At 27.8% G+C, this 21,924-nt stretch overlaps 1 protein-coding gene across 1 annotated transcript; it reads left to right on the top strand.

Annotated features, from left to right (window-relative positions):
• Positions 1 to 205: 205 nt before the first annotated feature.
• Positions 206 to 21,577, top strand: LOC107436418 (hemocyanin B chain). Its single transcript, XM_016048130.4, has 9 exons — positions 206 to 471; positions 4,065 to 4,285; positions 5,569 to 5,774; positions 11,050 to 11,446; positions 12,805 to 12,933; positions 16,795 to 16,929; positions 17,846 to 18,032; positions 18,425 to 18,648; positions 20,328 to 21,577. Exons 1-9 carry the CDS (start codon positions 270 to 272, stop codon positions 20,517 to 20,519), a joined length of 1,893 nt encoding a protein of 630 aa, XP_015903616.1. The 5' UTR covers positions 206 to 269; the 3' UTR covers positions 20,520 to 21,577.
• Positions 21,578 to 21,924: the final 347 nt, after the last annotated feature.

The raw sequence follows: 21,924 nt of genomic DNA, 5'->3' as shown, positions 1-21,924 counted from the left end.
ATCCCACACAAAGTGCCTCATCACAAAAATACCTCCTCCCGACACCCGCACCCATTTCCGGTAGCTAAAATCAGCGACTCTCTTCTTTCGCTTAACGCATTATTTCACCAGAAAGCAATTGAAAATACCAGATTCAGATAACACTTCGAAGAAAACATGTTTTTAACGGCACATATAAAACGTCGTGGTGTCCATCTTGGTCTTTGTGTATGCGCTCGCCTGGTTAAGCAAATCCCAAGTCGTCAAGCAACCAGAAAGAAACAACAACCATGTCCAGTGCATCAGAGAGGCAAAAGAGGGTCTTGCCCCTTTTCCAGTATGTATCCATCTCTACCAAGGATAAGTTTGGATTGAGGGTCCAAAGGGACCCCCGCCTGGCAGGCTTGGGTGTGCTCGGAAGAGGTGTCCTCTTTTCCTGTTTCCACGCTGACCATTTGAAGGAGGCAACTCATCTCTATGAAGTCTTGATCAGTATGTAGACTTTTTTTTTTGATACGTTTTACTGAAAAAAATACAAAAATTCCATTCACAAATCACAAAAATAGTTAATTATACGCAAATTGAACTTTAAAAAAAAAAAAAAAATTCCGTTTGAAGAATGTAGTTAATACGTTTTAGTCAAAAAATACAAAAATTCCATTTACAAATAACAAAAATATTTATTTGGTACGTAAATTAAGTTTCTTATTTTTCATCATTTCAAATATGCATTTGATAAGTTTCAGTCGAAAAATGTATAAATACTAGTTTCAACCTACAAAATTAATTAAAAAATCAGTATATAGATTTCATTTTTGCAATTCTACTTCAATACTGCTACGTTATTGTAAAGAAAGAAAAAAAAAAAAAAGTGAAAATTACTATTTAAAAAAAAAAGAATTTTTTTTTTTTTTGCAATTCTATTTCAATAATGCAGTTGATACGTTTTAGTCAATATATATATAGAAAAATAATACTATTTTACAAATAATAAATTTAATTGATCTGTATGTAGAGTTTTATTTTAAAATTTCACTTCAAATATGTAGTTCTTATGCTTCATTTAAATTTTCAACACTCCAAAGAGTTTTCTTCAAATTCTTTTTTTTTTTTTTTGAAGTATGATTTGGACGTTTTAGTTAAAGAATGAGAAAATACATTTTGAAAACAACGAATTAGTGAATTAAAAAAAGTATTTTAGGTGATCCGTTAAATACACAATAAGAGATAATAGGAAAAAAACAAGAATAAAGCATACAAAAATAATAGAAACTAGAAAATACAATATTAATTTTACTTCATTGAAAATCACATGAATGAGACAGTTTCAGTTTAAAAGTTTTGATTAATGTTATTAGTTTATCCCTCTTTTATTTTTAATCCCCACTAACGTATTTGAAACTGTTAAGCTAAGCAAAGTAAAAATTATTATGTTTTAAAAGAATGAAATGAAGTAATTTTATAGATATATGTTTGCGAAATTATAAAATCTAAAAGAATAATTAATTATTTGCTTTAAAAAATCGAATAAAGAATGAACTCAAAATTTGCTTAATATACTTTGTAAGGTACATCAAATCATTATTTTTTCAATTAATTAATAAGTCTTAATTAGATGTTTTATAGTAAAATGAACTATAATGAAATAGATTTTCAGGTTTAATTCTATATGAATTAAAATTAATTACAATGTCTCAATAAATTAGCAATATCATACGAATACTTATTTGCAATATTATTTGAGTATTTCAATTAATTTGTTGGAGGTAACAATGTTGTGAGGTTTCGATCATCTGTATGCAGAAATTCTCTTCAATTTTATTTTAAGTATGCAACGGATATGCGGTAATCGAATTTCGTGAAAATCGCTCTTTGTAAATATGAGCTTCCTTACCGCTAGTGAATATTTTTTAATCATATTTTTTAATAAAAAAATAATTGTCAATTGATGAAATACATAAATAAAAAAAAATTAATTTAAGAAAATAAACTAAAAAAAAAAATAAATTGATTTAATTGGATGTTGTTTCGCGTTCTCAAATAATTATTTTCATGTTACAACGAGAATCAACAAATATTTCATGTCAGCTGTACGGAATATTCCAAGAGCTCCATCTATTTTTTTTTAAAGGTTTACAATTGATTGCTTTTTATTTAAACAAAGTAAGAACTATTGTTCAGAAATAATGTTTCGTTCAAAGACAACAAATTAAAGAATCCAGTGAAGTTAATTATGTTTAAAATAAATTAAGTAAAATTTTTTTTAAAAATAAGTAAAACTGATAAAAACATTACAATTGATTGAATGTTGAGTATATTTTGCATAGGAATGAAGTTCTTATGTCTGAAGACAAAGCAATTAAAAAAATGCTACTCAAGTTTATGGAATTTTTAATAAACTGTAAATCCTTTATTTCATTCCAAGAATACAATTAAAAAGTTTCTTTAGCGTGTAGTGAAAATCGTAATTTAAAACAATAAGTCTGAACGGATTATTTGTATTGAGTTAATAAAATAAAATTTTAAAAGCTGCATTCTTAAATTCATCGAACTTATAAGGGAATAATTACAGGTTATTAAAGGATAAAACTAAATAACGTGACTACATTGCAAAATATTAAATTAGGGAAAAGCTAGAATGAATAAATGAAACAAATATTTATTTTTGTAAGAATTAGTTTTCTCTTAAATATTCTGCGATTCAAACCATTTAAAGTGATTTAGGAAATAATAAGAACTTTGATATCGAATACAAAGGAGCAATAGAAAATTAAGATTCATTTAAAAAATGAGTTCTAATGATTTTTTTTATATCTTAAAATAGATGCTAGTCTATGCAATACTTATAGATAAAAAGCAAGCATTACAATAGATACAATGTATGTTTTTTTAGTCCTTTTAATAACCATTGAGACTATTTACACGTGCATAAAATCTTTTTATCATTTAAATCGGAGGGTTTTGATCTATTTGTTAAAAAATACATCTTTTAAAAATTCATTTGATTTAGAAGCTTATGATTTAAATTAAACAAAAATACTTAAATTAAACAATATTTTTCTTAAATTGCTGTTTCAAAGGAAAACAGTTTCTAAAAAATGAATATATTTAAAAGAAATAATTTGAAACTTTATGAATGTAAATATCTGAGCAAATAAATAAAAAGAAGTACTTCGTTTTTTCAGACACAATAATCCACATTTTAATAATAAAAGATGTTTAAAAATGAGGATGATTTAAATAAATTTTTTTGAAACGGTAGTTTTCATTCATCATTTCGTTCAATCATTTCATTCAAAAGTATTAATTTTCTGTATGAGCTTGGAGTAGCCCTTTGTATTTTAATGATGTACTGTATTTTTATTAAAAATAATCACACATAATTTCGCTAAAAATAAACTATAATTTGATTTCAAAAATGAATAAAATTCAGCTAAGTGATTAAATACTGGGGAAATATAGTACGTAGCTTAAGTATTTTTTTCTTTCCAAAATATGCTTTTTAATATTTTTCTTTTCAATATCTGTGTGATTTTTTTATTTAAACTTTTATAAATTTTTTAAAGAGTAATTAAAATTGATTGATATAAATTTTTGACAAGAATTGCTTTATTTAAAAACAAATATAGTGAAATCGTTAATAGTAACAAACGAAAAGAAATATTCGCAAGCCCTCATTTCTTTTCTACTGTAAAATTATTTCTATTCAACGAAAATGCAGAAATTTTCAGTAAAAGGAAATGGTTTCAAAAATTTATCATCTCTCTTAAAAACATACCATAAAATGTATATGAATGCTTTCTTAAATCGGTTATTCAGTTTGAACAATAATGTCAACTATTTTAATTTATAATTTAATATAAATTGATAAGTTACTAAAATGCGATAACATTTACAAAAAATTATAATGTTTTTGCTACTGGATAATAATTTGTGCAATAAAAATAAAATGTATGTTTGAGACGAATACCTAATTATTGTGAATTGTGAACGTGTTTTTTTAAAAACTAATTATGATTTGTATACTTAAAATACGCATCCAGTTGTAAAAGATGATAACTAAGTAATTTGTGTTCGTTTACTAGATGCTGCAACTTTTGAAGAGTTTCTTGACCTGTGCCATCAATGCAGGGACTACGTGAATGAAGGATTGTATGCATACGCCGTATCTGTTGCTATTTTGCATAGGAAAGATTGTAGAGGTGTCAACTTGCCTCCTGTCCAAGAAATCTTCCCCGATAAGTTCGTCCCAGTCGAAACACTCTTTAAGGCTTACAAAGAAGTACAACTTCACCCCGAAGATGAGGTAAAATGATATTTACAAATTGCAAAGTTTATTACATTTACATATTCTATAAGAGTAAATGAAAAATTCATTTTGACTCATAATCTAAAAGAATTGAAGAATTGATTTTAACTTATAATTTATAAGGGCAATCGAAGAATAAGTTTAGATTTCATCTATGCAGCACAAAATCAAAATTGTTTAGCTTTGCGCAAATAAAAGACTTGCAATTTTTTTTTGTAATTTTTTTTTACTCGCATTTCTTTCTTTAAGTAATTCATTAATAATGGGATATGTTTTTGTGAAAGAACTTATAAAATTTGTTTCGAAGTTACGTAATAGATGGCAGCACTACGAATAATTTTCAAACAGAAAAATACTTTTACCAATTAATTTTTAATCTCTGTTTTATATTTATTTTAATTACTTATTTATAATGCGTTAAATTTAAACAAGGTTCTGAAATATTAACGGTTCAACCTTTCCAATTAGGATGGATCACTTTTTAGCTTAAAATTATTACAAAAGATTGCAACAAGTGTTCATAGGGTTTTTTCAGCAATTCACTCTCTTAAAGCGGCGCTTAAATATAATAGATTGAAAACAAGAACTTTTCTAAGTTTATATCTTATTCTCAAGCTGAGTCATTCAGACTATTTTCAGAATTATTTTATTTTAAATAATTTGACTGAAGGCAGGGCTTGATCTAGAAATGAGGGGGAATTAGGCACAAAACTGTCAAAGGCACCTCTAGTCGTTACTTTAAACAAAACTTACCTATTGCTTAATTATGAAGTGTTTTTAAATTATTTATGACATATATAAGTTACGTTTGTAAACTTGATCTTATATTTATTTCAATCTTTGTTAACTCATAATTCTAATTGACAATTAAGAAGAAACGCAAAAAGAAATTATTTGTAACATTTAAGGGGCCCTAGGCCTGGGCCTCTCAAGCCTTATGATGAATCAGGCTCTGGCTGAAGGCACATGTTTATAGTGCATAAGCCATATGAGACTTTCTGTGCCAAAAAACCGAGGTTACTTCTGGCACTTTAGCAAAACAATGAACGTGGATCCATGTTTATTTGGAATAAATAAATAAATAAATAAATAAATAAATAAATAAATAAATAAATAAATAAATAAATAAATAAATAAATAAATAAATAAATAAATAAATATATAAATAAATCAGCTTAGGTGTTGTTAAATTGTAAAATTGATTGCTTCAAAAATCACGAAACTAATGTATTATAAGCATAGTACATGTAAGGTTTAACTTTGGATGTCAAAATTTGCAGGACATCGTCATCAACATCGAAAAAACTGGTAATGTCATGGATCCTGAATACAACTTGGCATACTACAGAGAGGATATCGGTATCAATGCTCATCATTGGCACTGGCATTTGGTTTATCCTGCTACATGGAGACCTGAAGTCATCGGCAGGATCAAGGACCGGAAAGGAGAACTGTTCTTCTATATGCATCAACAGATGTGCGCCAGGTAAGGAAATCAAGACAAAAATCCATAAAATGCATGGACTAAACACTTAAATGTCCCATCAAGAGTTTAGTTAAAGAACATATTAATTGAAATTTTAAAGACATTCGAATTTAGTGACTTAATATGTTTAAAGAATGGGTTTTTATTCGGATTGTTCTCTATCTCCGATTGCGTCTCAGGGACTTTTAATTACTCAGTGGTTTCAGAGAGAAGTTGGGAAGCGTGGTGCGAAGAGCAAGTGATTGCTATCTCTATTTGCTCTAAGATTAGAGTGGCATTGCAGCTGCCTTGTCTTCAAATCATTAATAATGATGAAAGTTTATGCATAAAGAATGAGTGAGTGAGTTCTGCCACCATCTGCTCTTTGATCTAAATTGTGGTTGTTCTATCATTGTTCACGGATTACCACAAAGGATGATTATTTAAAAATAAATAATGAGCGAGTGATTGGTTTCACTATTTGTGCTTTGCTCTAAATTGTGGCAGCACTATCATTATTTTCGGATCATCATTTAGGATGAGCATTTGGGGAAAAATAATGAGCGAGTGTTTGCTACTACCATCTGCTCTTTGATCTAAGTTGTGGTAGCACTATCATTGTCTTCGGATCATCAATAAAAGTGATAAATAAGGAAAATAATGAACGAGTGATTGCTACCAACATCTGCTCTATGATTTAAATTATGGTAATGATTTGCGTGTACTTACGTCAGCATTCTCTTCGGATTATTACTAAAATAGCCATCAGTTCATTAGTCCAGCTTTAGGGCAACCTTAATAATCAAGTCTGAGAACAGTAAAAATATGTTATCATTGGCTGTAAATATAAAACATGAATCCCCCCCATATCTTTAAAAATGTTATTTTCAATTCGAAAACATGTTTTCCAAAATCTTCGTACAGTTACTTTGTATTTTAAAGCAAATTTTCTCATATTTTATTGAAATTTCTATTTTATATTTTCCTCTACTAAGCTCTTGAAATATTTACTGTAATAATCAATGATGTTGAGTTTTTCTGGAGAAAAGTTTCATGGTTTTCTTCTTCTTTGGCAGACAGGGTTTGTTTTAACTAAAGAGTTTTTTCTTCAAAAATAAAGTTTTTTTGTCATATAAGGCAAGTTAGAGAATTTGTTTTTGTAAATACAAAATTTTTATAAACTTATGTGCTTTCATGAATTAGTAGTTCAGAAAATTAATACATATATATTTAATAATGAACCATCATAAAGGGTTGATTTATCAATAATAAGGAATTAAAAAAGTTTAAGTATAAGCAGCATTATTGTACTTGTGTAAGTTCTCAAACTTTTGTCCAATACTATACACAACTTCACTGTAAATATAGATTAAGCTAAGAAAGTTTAAATGTCAGGTAAAAACGTAGATTTCATCTAATACATACGATTTCTGTTAAATTAACATATCCTTAAAAATCTATTGCAAATTTTTTATTAATCAAATATAAATTCGAACAAATTTAACAATTGTTTTATTTCACATCCGAAAAAAATTATTCTGAGCTAAATAGATTAAAAATCTTTAGATAATGCTTTAAATGAATATTTATTTAAAATGAATAATTATTCGTATTTTTTTTATTAAAGTTAAGAAAGCCTTTATTTTAAATTGATTAAAAATTTCGTGCATTTTTTGCGGAAGTTATTTGACATCGGAGCTATAATAGTTCTAGGCTAAGTAACTAAAGATTAAGCTATAATTTCTCAAAGTATTGTAATACCTTGGGTCATTACAGCTTAATCTTTATAAATTCATTTATAAATTTAATCTTAATGAATTCATTTGAAGCGCGAATAATAAAGTTCTTCTTCGGAAGGAGAGGGCAAATTCAAACTGGTTACTCACAACTTTTGGGATTCCGTAGAGAGAAATAATCCTCAATAATTAATTGAGAATGAGTTGAATTTGATGGGTTCCCCATTCTTTTAATATATATAAGATTGTTCTTAGAATAAGTGTTCTTGTAATACGTGTTCTTGTTCTTGCAACCTCATTATTGTATTATACGATCACGAGATCAAAATCATCAAATAGCATTTTGCGATCCACATGAGTAAGTACTTCGCCTGATAGTAAGTACTTAATAGATAAAAAATAAGGTTTTCCTTAATAAGGTAAGATAAAAAGATAAAAAAGATAAGGTAAGGTATAAGGTAAGATAAAAAATAAGGTTTTCTGCATTCACTATCCTTCATATTTATTTTTTGAATCAATTAAGTGAAAAACGCAGATCACATTAGGCTTACAAAATAATATTAAAGTAAGGGGAAGAAAAAAAACGATATCAGCATTACACAAACATAATTGAGGAAGTCGGGATTAAAAACATCAAAACCAGCTTGGATTGCTTTACGACTAAGATGTGTTTCTATTAGCTGATTCTTACAACCTCTTAGTTTCCTCCGAAAACAGGTTTTGGTGTTTCTAATCTCTTCTTTTTTGTCCATGATTCTCCATGGTTGAAGACCTTTTTTGTTCCCACCCCCTCCTTTTAATATTTATCGGAATCTCATATTATGCATAGCATTTTGATTTCATTTCTAAAAGCCCCCATGCCTCAAATGATAGAGTGCTTGCCTCCCAATGAGGTGACCCAAGTTCGATATCCATAGATGGCTAATCGTAATCGATGCGAATTCTGCACCCGATTTGCACCGACCACTGCTCTGACGTAAAAGATTCGCACTGGTAGACGGGTCATGATTTGAAATCCCTTTGCAGATTTTCTCTTTTTCGTCTCCATGTAACCTACAAAAGACTCATTCTAGTTCATCCTAATGCTTGATCCGGGAGCTCCATTGTCTTTTGGGTTGGCTTTAAAACTATAAGACTCCGGAGATAAACTCTGATACTTGTTAACTCACAAATGAGTGCACTGTTCAACCCTGGTTGTAAAATAAAATGACGAATACTAAAAATATAAATTTAAGGGCAGTGATTGTGGAAACCCAGGTATTTTATTAAAGTTTAATATTTTTGACTGTAAGGGTGGCTCCTATTCTATGGGCAAGTGTTATAAAATTTTCTATTTTTTTTTCACGTGAAGGCTGTGGGCAAGTATTGGAATTGATGACAAAAAAGTAATTCATTAGATGATTCCAGTAAATAAGTCGACCCATAAAATTCTAAATATCATATTATTTGGTCCATAACCATATATATAAATGGCTAATTTACTTTGTAACTCGAAAGTAAAGTAAATGCCAGTTAATAAAATATTTCAAATTGAGCTGTGTGTTAATAACTTCTCATACAATAGTTACAGCTTAAATTAATTATATATTCCTTAAACTGACCAGCTTTGGTGGAATACGCATTCTCACTTGCCTATGGTCTTCAGGTGCTGCCTTTCCAGTAGATTAATTACGTTTAATTAATTATTAGCAGAATTAAAATATCTTTTTAAAGTAACTTCCCAAGAAGATCAGAAGTATTAAACAAAATAAACTCTTTGTTAACTAGAGTCTGTTGTAAATCTGCTTAATAACTTTTATAATTAAATAATTTTTTTTCTTCTTCATAAAAGTTAAAAAGATTTATTGAAATTAATATTTTAAAAACGCATTAGAATTTTAACGGATGCGTGTCAGTTTTTTATGGGTGCATTTGATTTGTTTGTAGAGACAATATAAAGGAAATTCTCTATTTTAAGTAATTTATATTTTGCAATATGCATTTTTTCATTAAAAATATGTAACTAAAGCTTATCAATTCAAAACAAAATTTATCAATTACAAAACTTAAATTACTTTGCAAAATGTTAATTCAATTCTAAGTATACAGATTTTTTTCAATATTTACAATAATTAAACAATATTTTCAACCATGTCTGGCATATTTTAATTTTTTTTTCTCCCTCCAAGCGATAAGGGAGATAATGCATTTCGGAAAAATGAGTTTTTTTTTAGTATTTTTAAAGTTACATATTGGCATATAAAGTAAATTAGAATATTTTTTTTATGCTTAACTTATAAAAGTTAAATAAGATAGAAAGAAATGATTTTTCGTCTAAATAATGTACTGTTAGTGCATAAAGTACATTTGAACGTTTTTAAATTTAATATTTGTTGAAGTTGTATTCAATTATAAAAAAACACATAAGAAAATTGTACAAAAAGCAGTAAAATTAAGAAATCTTTTATTTTTCTTAAAATTTGACGTAAAATCCAATTTACTGGCAATTATAATAACAATAATAATAATATCTAATTATTTCAAATCCTTTTTTTAACTTATAGAATTTTTAAGTGCTTTTCTTTATTTTTTCATTTTATGCATGATGCCAACCAGAATCTTTTAATTTACAATAAAAACAGTTAAATAACTGGTATCAGATGTTTTTTTTTGTCCTTTATAAAATTAGTTCTTAAGCAGCCCAGGGGAGCCACTCTTTCTCTGTACGTATTACATCATCACTTTTTAGACGTAAGAAAAGGATTTCGAATAAAGGTATGTAAGCATTTTGTTGAATTTTGCATTCACTATTTATTCTCAGAGTCGCGATTTAACTAACAATTTTTTTTTTAAATTAATGAATGAAATGTAATTCAATATTTAGTTTCGGGAACTGAGAGTTAATTTTTACCTTAATTATTTATGATTATTTATAATTTTATTATGGTTGTTTATGATTTTTATCATGGCATTATTAAAGATATGTAATCATTGTTTTGAAATTACTCTGTTTGCTTGATTTAGATTCAGAGATGTAATTTATCTAGCACATAAGATTTTAAAAGAATAATTCTTTATTTATTTTAAATGATTAATTCTTTATTTATTTTAAATATATAATTCTTTATTTTAAAGAGAATTATTTTTGACGTAGAGTTAATTTTGGACCTTCATCAGGATTCTCACAACAGAATTAATAAATTAAATATGCAGGCATATTTAATAGATAGAGCTATATTATTTAACCACATTAAAGTTTTTAATTAATAAAATGTAATTTTTTATTCCAAATAAAATTAGTTGTGAAGTAGCAATAGGCTTACAGATTTTTTAAAAAAAAAAAGAATATTTCTATAATTTCACAGCTAAATTTCTTAATATAAATATATTATGGTGTGTGGATATGTTTTTCGCAATTAAGATAAATTAAAAGAAAAAAACAACAACATAGAATGACGTATTATACACAATTCATCATTAAGAAAACGATCCGTTATCAAATAATGACAGTAGTCGCTAAGAAGTAAATGAACGATTTCCATAACGGTTCAAATAGTTACTGATGATTACAATTACTTTAGGTACGATTGCGAACGACTTTCCAATCACATGCCACAGATGATTCCTTTCCACAACTTCCACGATGGTTTGGAAGGTTATTCCGCTCATTTGACCTCAAACATCAATGGTTTGCCATACTCATCCAGAAATAGTGGTCGCCAACTGGCTGATTTACCCGATTGCTCAGTTCAAGATTTGGAAAGATGGCGTGAAAGAATCTTGGACGCCATCGATGTCGGCGTCGTCGTTGATCCAAACGGTGGCGAGACTCCATTGGACAATGTCCATGGCATTAATATTCTTGGTAACATCATTGAATCCAACTACGATTCCGTCAATGTTCCCTATTATGGCAGTCTTCACAACTGGGGACACGTTCTGTTCGCAGCTGCTCACGATCCAGATGGAAGATTCAAGGTAAATTTATTCTTTTTCTTCCTCTTTGAAATTGCACCCACTTTAACATCAGGCACCACAATCAACCTCAGAAATCAATAGAATGGAAGACAATAAGCATGCTCATTAAGGGTCACTTTGCTCATTAAAAGTTACAAGAATATTTGCCAAAAATTAAATCAATAAGTATGCTCATGAAAGTCACAAAAGTTAATATTTAAGTTTACAGAAATCCCAGTTGCAGAAGTCAATCGAATAGAATATATGTTGAAAATCAAGTTTGCTTATGCTAATGGTCGGTATTGATAAAGGTGAGATTGAAAACATCAAAAATTGTTTATTTGACAGATGAAACTCACCTTTCCAGCAACCCCTTATTAACTTCTTCCAATTTTCCTTCGGAATCAAACAGGTTTTGAAAGTTTTCAGTCACGTTCAATTCATTTGTTACACTTCAATGGCGTTTTTCGCCCTTTCATTTGAATATTAATTTACAATCCCTTTTACATGTACGTTTTGACTTCATTTCTGGAAAGGATTTTTAAAATATACATAAGGGTGGTCTTTACTGAACCCCTCTTACGAAAATACAAAATTTGTTAAGAAAGTAATATTTATCTTCTTTTTGTAGTAACACGTAGCAACTAAAAGATATCATTAAGTAAAATTATTCAATTTGCTAAATTTTTAAAACCAATGACGAGAGAAAAAAATTTCACAGAAAGTTTTTAAAATATTTCAAGTAATCGTTTGTATTAAAAAATATTTATTTGTTGTTAAATCGGATTAAAACAATTAATTGTAAGATAAATTTTATCTAATATTTATCGAGCAAATTTGTATAACTTACTTCAGATGCATTGATATATTATGAAATATCGATATGTTTTAAATAAATAATTTAATAGCGTTTGAAAAGTAATCTATTATCAATCAATATGGATACTTTATAAAGTATTCTCTTATTGTACTGTGAGTGCTGCCCTTAATACTGATATCAAGTATACGACAATTATCATTCACGATAATGACGCGAGTCTTACCAACAACGATAAATATTGAATACGATTCTTTCTCAATCATTATCTACAACGAAAAATATCGAAAACGATACTTTCGCAATCATTTTCTTCCACGAAAAATATCAATTGCGATAATTATCGTTCTGGTAAATTTCATATGAGTAACGAAAATATTGATTATTGTAAAAATAATGTAAATGCGTTGAATCAGAAAAAAATATCGCAATAAATTGTAAAATACCGTGTATCCCGACGATATAGTGCACTATTAAAATCCTGATATCACGCAGCACGAATATTCATGTATAATAACTAGTTTTTATGGAAAGAATAATTATGTGCCATACTTTATTTTAGTTGAACCCTGGTGTTATGGATGACACAGCCACTGCTCTCCGAGATCCAATCTTTTACAGATGGCACAGGTTCATTGATGACCTCTTCCAAGAATACAAGAGGTCCCTACCTCCATACTCAGTAGAGGATGTAAGTTATAATATTACAATTAATACTCATTGATACTTTACATTAAAATTGATAGCAATTGATACTTCATTACAAAATTAATACTCATTGATACTTTATATTAAAATTGATAGCAATTGATACTTCATTATAAAATTAATACTCATTGATACTTCATTATAAAATTAATACTCATTGATACTTCATTATAAAACTAATACTCATTGATACTTTATATTAAAATTGATAGCAATTGATACTTCATTATAAAATTAATACTCATTGATACTTCATTATAAAATTAATACTCATTGATACTTCATTATAAAACTAATACTCATTGATACTTCATTATAAAATTGATAGCAATTGATACTTCATTATAAAATTAATACTCATTGATACTTTACATTAAAATTTATAGCAATTGATACTTCATTATAAAATTAATACTCATTGATACTTCATTATAAAATTAATACTCATTGATACTTCATTATAAAATTAATACTCATTGATACTTTATATTAAAATTGATAGCAATTGATACTTCATTATAAAATTAATACTCATTGATACTTCATTATAAAATTAATACTCATTGATACTTCATTATAAAATTAATACTCATTGATACTTTATATTAAAATTGACACTACAATGAGGAACAAATGAACTGTTTCTAATTTATCGATTAACAAAGAATGAAATTTATGATTATGAATTTAAAGCAATAAAATTTTTAATAATAGTAGATTTGATTGGATGAAAGCATTACGTGACATTATAGTGAATTTGAATAAACCTGCTTAGAAATTTATACAGTGGAAATATGAAAAAAGCCAATTGGCAAAATCTATTTCCTATTGGCAATAATCCTTTAAGTTTTCCACATCATAGCGTTTGCAATCTAAGTGGTTAGTTTGTAGCAAACAATTTTACAACTTGCAGCAAAAAAAATAATAAATAAATAATAAATAAATAAGTAAATAAATAAAAAAATCATTAGGAAACTTGTTGACCTTTTATTACCAATCAATTATAATTAGGAATTTAAAGCAATAAAATTTTTAATAAACGTAGATCTGATTGGATGAAAGCATTAAGTGATATCATAGTAAATTTGAATAAACCAGATTAGAAATTTATACAGTGGAAATATGAAAAGGCTAATTGGCAAAATCTATTTCCTATTGGTAATAATCCTTTAAGTTGTTCACGTCATAGCGTTTGCAATCTAAGTGGTTAGTTTGCAGCAAACAATTTTGCAACTTGCAGCAAAAAATAAATAAATAAATAAAAAAGTCTTTAGGAAACTTGTTGGTCTTTTATTACCAAATGCACTTGCATTCTTCATCCATTTCAAAAATATTCAAGAATTGTTACTTAGTACCACTGAGACCTTGTGAAATATGAAGACTTTTCAAAATATTGTTAAGTTGGATCTTTCTCCGAGAAATCTTATATTTTTCAAAAATATCAATTACAGATTTTTCCATTTAACCTTTTCAATCATCACAGATATATTTATCAGTTTATGATAAACAATTTACTAACAGCTTTTACATGACCTGTATTCGAAATAGAATAAATATCTTGATCTTTGATATTTCTAGAAAGATTGTCGAATAAGAAATATTTCAGTTCCTTGCATTTTGCGCAGGGTCATACATTGACTTTAGCTCTTAAATTTTAAATCCTGTTGAAAAAGATATCATTTACCTGGACTCAAAATAGAAAAACGTTTTCAAAGGGATTCTGATACAAAATAATAAGAAATGAATTTATGATGAGATTGAATTTATTAACAGAAATGAATTTTTATTATGCATTTCAGAACAATGAATCCTTCCTGTAGAAATTAAAAGTAAACTTTTTTTTTTGGTTTAATAGTTAATCATAAAAAGGTTTTCTAATAGTTAATGAATGTTCTGCGCAATTAATTAATAGAGAAATGAAACTATTAAGACCCCGAAGTAAGTAAATTAGTTAGTATAGTTAGTTAAAAATGTGTTTCTTCTTTTCTTAAAAGCAAATCCAACTTGCCACAAAGTTGTCAAGAAGAAAATATAGATATGGAAAAACAAAACTCTTGTTTGACAAGTTATTCATTAATCTGTCAATTATTTGTTGACGATATGAAATAAAGTAATAAATTATCTTTTTTGACATGTTTAATTATTAGAAGTAAATTTGTCTTTTTTTTATAATAACAATGAAATTTTTTTTTCTTAAATGTTTTAAAGGTAGTAAAATCTTAGTAATATCTAAACATTTAAGTGTTTTTGCTTTTCTTCTTAATAAAGATTTGAAGTGGAAGTCAGAGTACATTCTGAAAGAAAAGAAGGGAATAACGAAAAGTAAACTAATTTTGAAAACATAAAATTTATTTTTGAAATATGTTTTTCAAAAATTTCAAATTAACTTGTTAGCACTGAATGTCCTTGTTTGAAAACAGTTCTTCTTTTCAAAATAAATAAATAAAAATTGGTAGCACAAACACAAGTATTATATTATAAATTTTTCTACCTAAGAGCAATGAAACTTGTTTGTCTGTTATATAAGTTGATATGTTAATAATACAAGGATTCTAATTGGAATCTTTGATGATAGGTTATAAAGATGGGTTATTAACAATAGGTTTGAAAATTAGGCGGTAGCTAACATAATAAAACACTAAATTAATGTAATAATTTATGTACTACCATTATTTTCATAACAGCATTCTTTTATATCATTATAATTTAAATTTCGGACATTAATGGATTAATTAAATGCAAAAATTTCGAAAAGTTTTTGAAATTTCTAAACTAATTTTTGTTTACTATAAAACTTATTTTTCTATTACAATATTAACATTTTTTAATACAGCTACACTTAGAATAGAAGTATGATCAAAACTATTAGAATAAAGAGAAAATTTACCGCGTTCCTGACTGTATGGGGACACCAAAACGCTAAGTAATTCTTGCCGGAGCACTTAGGTATTCTTTTCAGTGAAATTAACAAAAAAATATGGTTTTATAATATGTGATAAAATTTAGTAATATTAGCATGATACCTTAGAGCATGGCATAAAATACATTTATTCAGTTAAATTTACATTTCAGTTTTGTATTTTTTACTAAATGAGCGATAAATTGAACTATTATTTAAAAATTAAAATTTCGTTTATCCAATCGTATGGTAAACCTTTACCACATGAACGGGTAAATTATCAAATGAATGGCTTAAATACCATATATTTTAGTTTATTAATCGGAATTATGTATTTGTTTTTACTAGAAATGTCAATACCATACATCACGGTAATTTTATCAGAATTTTACGATTATGAGTATATGATTTTGCTTAAATTATTATATTGCCTTTTTTATCATTTCACATGTTTAGTTGGCGAATTTCATAAATTATAACTCGGTATATACCTGATAAACATATGCACTTTATAAAATAAAATAAATGACAAAACCCTTTGGGTACCGATTATTTTAGAACAGCCTAAAATTATTCATTAAGTATTAATTATAAAGCTTATTTCACCAAGTATTTAATAGAAATTTTTTTGTTTTTTCAACTTTGAGGAAAGCAGTTTTAAGCATGAATTTTGAATAAATGCCTTCAATTTACGAAATATTATGCCACGGAGGCTTAATTTTTGACAATTAATTTGAAAATTATTATTAATTAATTAAGTGATTAATTATAATTAATCATATTTAATTAAGTGATTAATTATAATTAATTATTAATCATTAATCATAAAAAATTATTAATAATTATAAATTTGAATTATTTTTTGATAGATTTTATGTGTTTATTTATAAAGTTAATGTTTAATATTATCGCCTACAAAAGTAATGGGCCATTGTCTTTTTCCAGTTGAGCTTTAGAGGTGTGACTGCAAAATCAATCTCCGTAAAATCCAGTTCACCAAACACCATCAAAACTTTCTTCAAGGATGACTATTTGGATGTCTCACACGCCTTCTATTTCCCAAGATCTGGAGCTGTTAAAGTAAGATAAACGGCATATTAATCATAAAATAATTTCTTCTTGTTCCATAAGTTTCTACTTGGTCTGATACTTGATAAAAATCTCGATTTTTTAAAAAATAATTTTTGTTTAGTATTCACACAATTTGTACGTGATATTATATGGCTCTACTTAGTTAAAGGGAATTTTTATTTAATTCTCAGATTGCTTATATTTGACAAAAATAAAATTTCTACTTTGTCAAAAATAATTTTTATTTAGTCCTCAGTTTATTTATTCTTGATATTATAAATTTTCTACTTGGTTAAAATTTTTTTTATTTAATTCTCAGATTGCTTCTATTTCGTCAGAAATAACTTTTATTTAGTGCTCAGTTGATTTATACTTCGTAACGTAGATGGTCTACTTAGTCAAAGATTATTTTTACTTAAAGCTAAGATAATTTCTCCTTGGTCATGGAGCAATTTCTACTTAATAAGGAACTAATTTTTTCGTCTGTATAAAATAATTTTTACTACATTATGCTTTTTACTTGTTCATAAAATAATTTTTAACTAATGTAAAGTAAAATGTTATTTTATCATGAAGTAATTTGTATTATGTCATAAAGTAATTTAAAATACTGTCAACTGAGTTGTAAGATAATTTCCATTCGTTCTTAAAATAATTTCTACTTGTTCTTAAAGTAATTTATGTTTTATTTACTTTTTACTTCGTCATAAAATATTTTACATTTTGATTTACTTTTTTTCATACATTTTTTGTTCTGAGGTAAATAAAAATTTCGTAGTTTGTGCAATAGAAAATAATTTATACGTTGTTATAGGATAATTTCTCATGGATAAACTAATTTTTATTTGATTGAAAAGTAAATTATTTTCAGAAAATTTCTCAAATTTATCTAAATTAACGAAGTCTAAATTTACGTTCATTCTAGGTTCACTACAAGCATTTGGATCATGAACAATTCACCTATAAATTGGTGGTTGAAAACAGTGGAACCAAGACCAGACATGCTAAAGTTCGAATCTATATGGGACCTAAATTCGATCACTTAGGCAACGAAAAAACCATTCGAAACATTCGAAGAGTGATGATTGAATTGGACTCTTTCCATGTTGAATGTAAGTAATATTTCTTTGAACGGCTGATTTAATATTTGATCACTTAGCAAATGAAAATTTTAAAAATTAAAAAAAATATTGAAGGACACTTCAGAAGTAATCAATCATTTGAGTGTTGGAATACATCTTAGTTTGTTCTGAGATTAGAATACAAATTTATTCTAATGACTCTGATAGCTTAATGAATCCAATAATTTTTTCAAACTTACTAAGTTCTCCTTGTATGTAACATAACAATTAAGTAAATGCGAAAGTTAATCGTTTAAAATTTATGCTAGTTATCGATTTAGACTTAATTGTGTAAACTTAATGTGGTTTTTAAATATGCATACAATTATTGTTCGTAAGATTCGGATTGTCATTCATAATGTTTCATTTCTTTTCGTCATTAGTGAGGCCAGGTGAGAACACCATTGAAAGAAGGTCAATTGATTCCAGTGTAACACTGCGCAAGCAGAAGACACTGAAAGAATTGCTAAAAGGTGAAGGCGCTGGACAAAGAGCCGACGAATACTGCAGCTGTGGATGGCCTGATCATCTTCTCATACCTAAAGGAGACACCACCGGACTCCCATTCCACCTGTTTGCAATTCTCACAGATTATTTCGAAGACACAGTAAGTTCTTTATTCAATTTTCTAGCCTTCCGAATTATAATTTCACGCAGCTCAGAGGATGGAGTGTTCGTCTTAAAAGTCGCGAAAAAACATATCATCATCATCTTCAATCAATTTAAAATCACTAAGCTTTTGCCTTTGTTACACACTTTGTTTATGGACGTTCACTTGATTGCATAATAACACGAGGATATCGGCTCCGAATGCAATAAGACTGTTTTTTCAAGCTATTGGTCAAACTATTGTCAGTCACTTTTAAACATTGCAGAACTTTTGGCTCTAGTTTTCAGTCACTGTAAGGCCGTCACTTGCTGCTGGAAATCATCAAGTAATTGGCATAATGGAAATGGGCATCTCCTCATGTCTCATTTTCTGAACCATGAGGGATCAGGGGATAGAGCTCTTGTTCTGTAGCAAGGTCCCTAGGTTCGAATCTCGGCAACAGCTGCTCTATTCGTATGCTGCTCCCAAATTGCATAAACTACAGTACTGACGTGAAATATCTCAAGTGGTTGACTTTTCTTGGGTAATATCATTTTGAAGTCAGGCAAATCCTAGGAGAATTTCGTTGTTCTTCCTCATGCAGAGCAAGTATGGATTATTTCCATCAACAAAAGTTCTTCATGAATGTGAGTTTGTCCCGATGTTTGATTCAGGAGTTATTGCTTTCTGGATTGGGTTCAAAATTATAAAGCTACGGAGTCTAACATTGATAGTCGTACCTTACAGCTATCAATGGATAGTCGTACATCTAATACATCTAGAATGTTAGTCACCCGCCATTAAGTATGAATCCTTTAAGGTGACAGGAAAATTGTGAGAGGCTTTCGTGATTTTCCTCTTCATGAATATGGATTATTTCAAATAACAAAAGCCCTTCACGAATCTGAGTTTATTGCAATGGGAGGAGCTATTTTGCCTCCTAGATCGTGTTCAAAATTATAAGGTTACAGAATCTTATACTGATAGTCGTATCGCGCATCGATGAATGGATAGACGTACATCTGATACAGATAGACAGTTCGTCGACGGTGATAAAATAAAATATAATAACTCATTTTGGATCAAACAAATCCCATGTGTTATCTTTTGATGTAGACGGGGCACCGATGTCCTTTTTATAGATTTTTTGTTCTGACTCTCTAATTACAGGCAAAAGTATATATAGATATTTTTTTTTTAATTATAAAAAACAGTCAAATATTTACTAAATAATCTGTTAGATTATCGGAATTCTATTTCCTCTAAAATTCAAAAAAGGAACTTTAAATTTTTTTCTCATTTGTATTCAAAAATGTAAATATAATTGATTTTGTAAAATAAAGAAATTTAAATAGTGAATAACTGCTTCTTTTAGATCTTAAATCACTGCAAATAAGTGCAAAAGCGAAAAATTATTGTTTCGAAGTGAGCCGTGTTTGGAAGGTTTTACCTTTAACGCGGCAAAAGACACCGGTGTTTCATACTGTATTTCATAACCATAAATTATTAAAATGTTAAATAGAATGTGTTTAACTTATTTTGACCTAAATTAATACAAAATATTTAAAGAATATGAGAAATATGTTTAGTAAAAATTCTGCACTAAAGGGTGAATTGGCACCTTTTTTGTGTGGAAAAAGTAGCGTTTTCTGTCTTCGTGTATAAGTTGAGACTTGATTCCAATGTCTCTTTTATAGGTTAATGACCACGGCCGAACCAATGAATGCATCGATGCTGTGAGCTATTGCGGAGCTAAGGACCAACTCTTCCCAGACAAACGAGCCATGGGATTCCCCTTCGACAGAGAAATCAAGGCCTTCAACTACGACGAGTGGAAGCAACCAAATATGGTGCACACCGAGGTCACCATCAAACACGAAGAAAACTAAATCCCGAAAACAGATTTTTGTGTCTTTGTGTGTGTCTTGCAACAACGAAGAGCTATTTGTCAGAAAAGTATTATACGGAAGTTGAAATTGGAATACACTTTTTTTCTTTTAATTTGGACTGGAGAGAGAGAAAAATTCCAATAATTTACCCTGAAAACCATTTAAAACTCTCTGTTGAAGAATTTTCAAAAGAGTTAGCTCATGCGATATAGTTTTTTTATTTTTATTTTTTTATGATTTTTCAAAATATTACTGATTTTTGTCTTGTTAAACAAGATCGGATATAATAAAATAGTAACAGAAATTTTGAAATATAGCACTTGTATTTCTCCTTAAAAGTATATTTTTTTATTCAAAAAAATTATGTATTTTTTAAAAAATTAATTTTGTTTGTAAAATCAATTTAACCTTTTTTTTGGTATTTGATAACTTTGATTTTGGTTTACAAGCCTATTCTATGATTTCATTTTTAAAAATTCAGAGATAAGTTGCGTCAGGCTGATATAATGCGCAGATAATGTTTTAGGATTCTCTTATTATTCTGACGCTACCTATCACTGCATTTTTATCACCAGGTCAGAAAATAGGTTTGTATGTTTTATGGTGAAAAGCTTAGCACAATTTAAGTTAACGAATTATCGAAATCTTAAATTGTTTAGTCACATAACTATTTATATTACATTATTTAGCATAAAAGAGTAGTATTATAATACAGTTTTAAAATAATCAGGTTTAGTTTTGAACTTTTATCATAGTCTCAAACTTTTAATTCAATTTATTGATTAAAATATGAACGTAAAAGAAAGTAAAAAATTATGTCATTATTGATTTATTAAAATCATTTATTATGTTCAAAGAATATGCTTATGACAATGTCTGAATGAAATAAAGCGGTTTGTATCTAACTTAATTTAAATAGTTATTGCAGGAGAAGACAGTATTGTAATTTATATGATTATTTCAAAACAAGCTGCAAATTGCGAAATCATTCATTCATTGTACTGGATTTATGGAATATGTAATCAGTGGATATCAATAAAATAGTACTTTTCTGGTGATTGTTCTTCCACTATATAAATTTTGTGTACATTTATGTATTATAGACATTCATTTTACATGCAGTGCATGAGTCAGAAGCTATGGATATTCATGATAGGTTGATGATTTATTAAATCAGGGATAAGGACACATTATAGATGTGCTGCAAAGGCAATGAATAGTTAAGAGTGTGATTTAATAAATTTTGAAAGCATACCATACTGATGTGTCGTTATTTCGCATATTGATTCATTTACATAATTTCTAATGCAATACAGTTAGGCTTTTTCCCCCCAATATTGGAAAACCTCTATATCCATATCTTCTACATGGTGAACAGCCGAGAACTGACTAATTTAAAAATCTA

The sequence above is a fragment of the Parasteatoda tepidariorum genome, chromosome 3 (genome assembly GCF_982258835.1).
Source record: "Parasteatoda tepidariorum strain Cologne lab strain chromosome 3, Ptep-v5.0, whole genome shotgun sequence".
NCBI lineage: Eukaryota > Metazoa > Arthropoda > Arachnida > Araneae > Theridiidae > Parasteatoda > Parasteatoda tepidariorum.
This window is presented reverse-complemented; position numbering and strand designations above follow the sequence as displayed.

Bases quoted from the DNA above. Each gene is read 5' to 3' on its own strand.
- LOC107436418 (XM_016048130.4), top strand. From the start codon at position 270: ATGTCCAGTGCATCAGAGAGGCAAAAGAGGGTCTTGCCCCTTTTCCAG. The intron at 472-4,064 runs GTATGTAGACTT...TTCGTTTACTAG, and splicing joins TCTCTATGAAGTCTTGATCA to ATGCTGCAACTTTTGAAGAG. The intron at 12,934-16,794 runs GTAAGTTATAAT...GTCTTTTTCCAG, and splicing joins CTCCATACTCAGTAGAGGAT to TTGAGCTTTAGAGGTGTGAC.